Source organism: Glandiceps talaboti, chromosome 3 (genome assembly GCF_964340395.1).
Source record: "Glandiceps talaboti chromosome 3, keGlaTala1.1, whole genome shotgun sequence".
Classification (NCBI taxonomy): Eukaryota; Metazoa; Hemichordata; class Enteropneusta; family Spengelidae; genus Glandiceps; species Glandiceps talaboti.
Window position 1 is genome coordinate 31073955 of NC_135551.1, and position 1418 is coordinate 31075372.

Genomic DNA, 1418 nt, shown 5'->3' on the forward strand with positions numbered 1-1418 from the left:
CGGGATGGAACAGTTGACGGTAGGTTCCAGTACGGACTTCATCTGTCAAGTACAATAGTGTAGATCATGAGAACTTTGTTCTAATTATCATCTTCCCAATACTAGCCTTAACCCCCAAGTTTATCGTCTTAACATCGTCACTTTCGTTACGTTCGATTGAGTGTTTTTGGACTTGTTCACCTCGAGTCCTTAAAAGAGAGCCTTTAGTAATTACATGAGGTGATGAGTCGAGAATCAAACCCTAGACTGCTACGTAAAATATGATCCTCTCTCGATTCCGTTTTCTGAAAAGTGGCCCTCCCTCAATATCCTTTCTTTAAAACATGACAGATATTTCAAAAACATGGGTTTATCCTATTTTTCTAACTTACAGATATTTCCCCCCTAAAATATGGTCTGAGAACCAATTTATAAAATATGACCCCCCCCCCAATTCTTCCAGCCACCCCTTTGTAATTACTTCTCCCTTAAACACAATGACACCAATTGTTTCAAACAACGATGTGGAACTGCAGAGGATATTCCATTGATGAGAAAAGAAGGCGGGTAAATAAACCATGACTGGCATACCAGGATTACAAACATTCGGCTACAATTTATACCTGCCAATATGTCTCACAAAAATGATAGTTACTGTATTATACTTACCTATTACTGTTGGTTCTAAGTCAACGAAGACAGCACGTGGGACGTGTTTGCCTGCACCAGTCTCGCTGAAAAAAGTGTTGAATGAGTCATCACCACCACCGATGGTCTTGTCACTTGGCATCTGACCATCAGGCTGGATACCGTGCTCCAAACAGTACAACTCCCAGCAAGCATTACCGATCTGTACACCGGCTTGGCCGATATGGATTGAGATACATTCACGCTGCAAGTAAACAAATGACCATAAAATGAAATTCATAAGTTCAAATCACGTAAAGAAATTGCACCGAGGCAACACATGCCTTTCTATGTAGTGATGACTTGATGATGTTCATTATAACACTACATCCAATTCTTTTAACTTCACAGAAAATTATCATTTTAATCCTTGCATTCAGATAAAAACAGAGGTTGGTTGTCAGGTCACAGAGGTTGGTTGTCAGGGACAGTGTAGCATTACCTGAGAAATCGAACTAAGTCCCAAAAGTGATATATTCTGTGTCTTTTATTTCAATACAAACCCTTCCATAAAATACACATTTATGGTAAATGGTTACAAACTAGTGAATTGATGTTGAATTGATATAAACGACGATTACTAGCAATACTAATACTTTCACATATCATGATATTGTACATATGGATATAGTCTAGACTGCTTGGTGAAACATACATATATTTCCAATTTACAGATCTTTACTTTCAAATTGTAAGATGGTTGTAGTTATTTATTGCATTACGCCTGTCTATGCATTACAAATCGTATGAAA

General features: G+C 37.9%; 1 protein-coding gene across 1 annotated transcript in view; it reads right to left on the reverse strand.

The window, feature by feature from the left end:
* LOC144453988 (tubulin alpha-1A chain-like) overlaps nt 1-784 on the reverse strand; it is a 2424-nt gene extending 1640 nt beyond the window's left edge. The window contains exons 1-2 of the mRNA XM_078145367.1: nt 649-784; nt 1-42 (exon numbers count right to left, since the gene is read on the reverse strand). The exon at nt 1-42 is cut by the window's left edge and continues 107 nt beyond it. Coding sequence (XP_078001493.1) covers nt 1-42; nt 649-769 — 163 coding nt within the window. The 5' untranslated portion in view covers nt 770-784. The remainder of the gene's footprint in view (nt 43-648) is intronic.
* Between the last annotated feature and the right edge of the window lie 634 nt (nt 785-1418).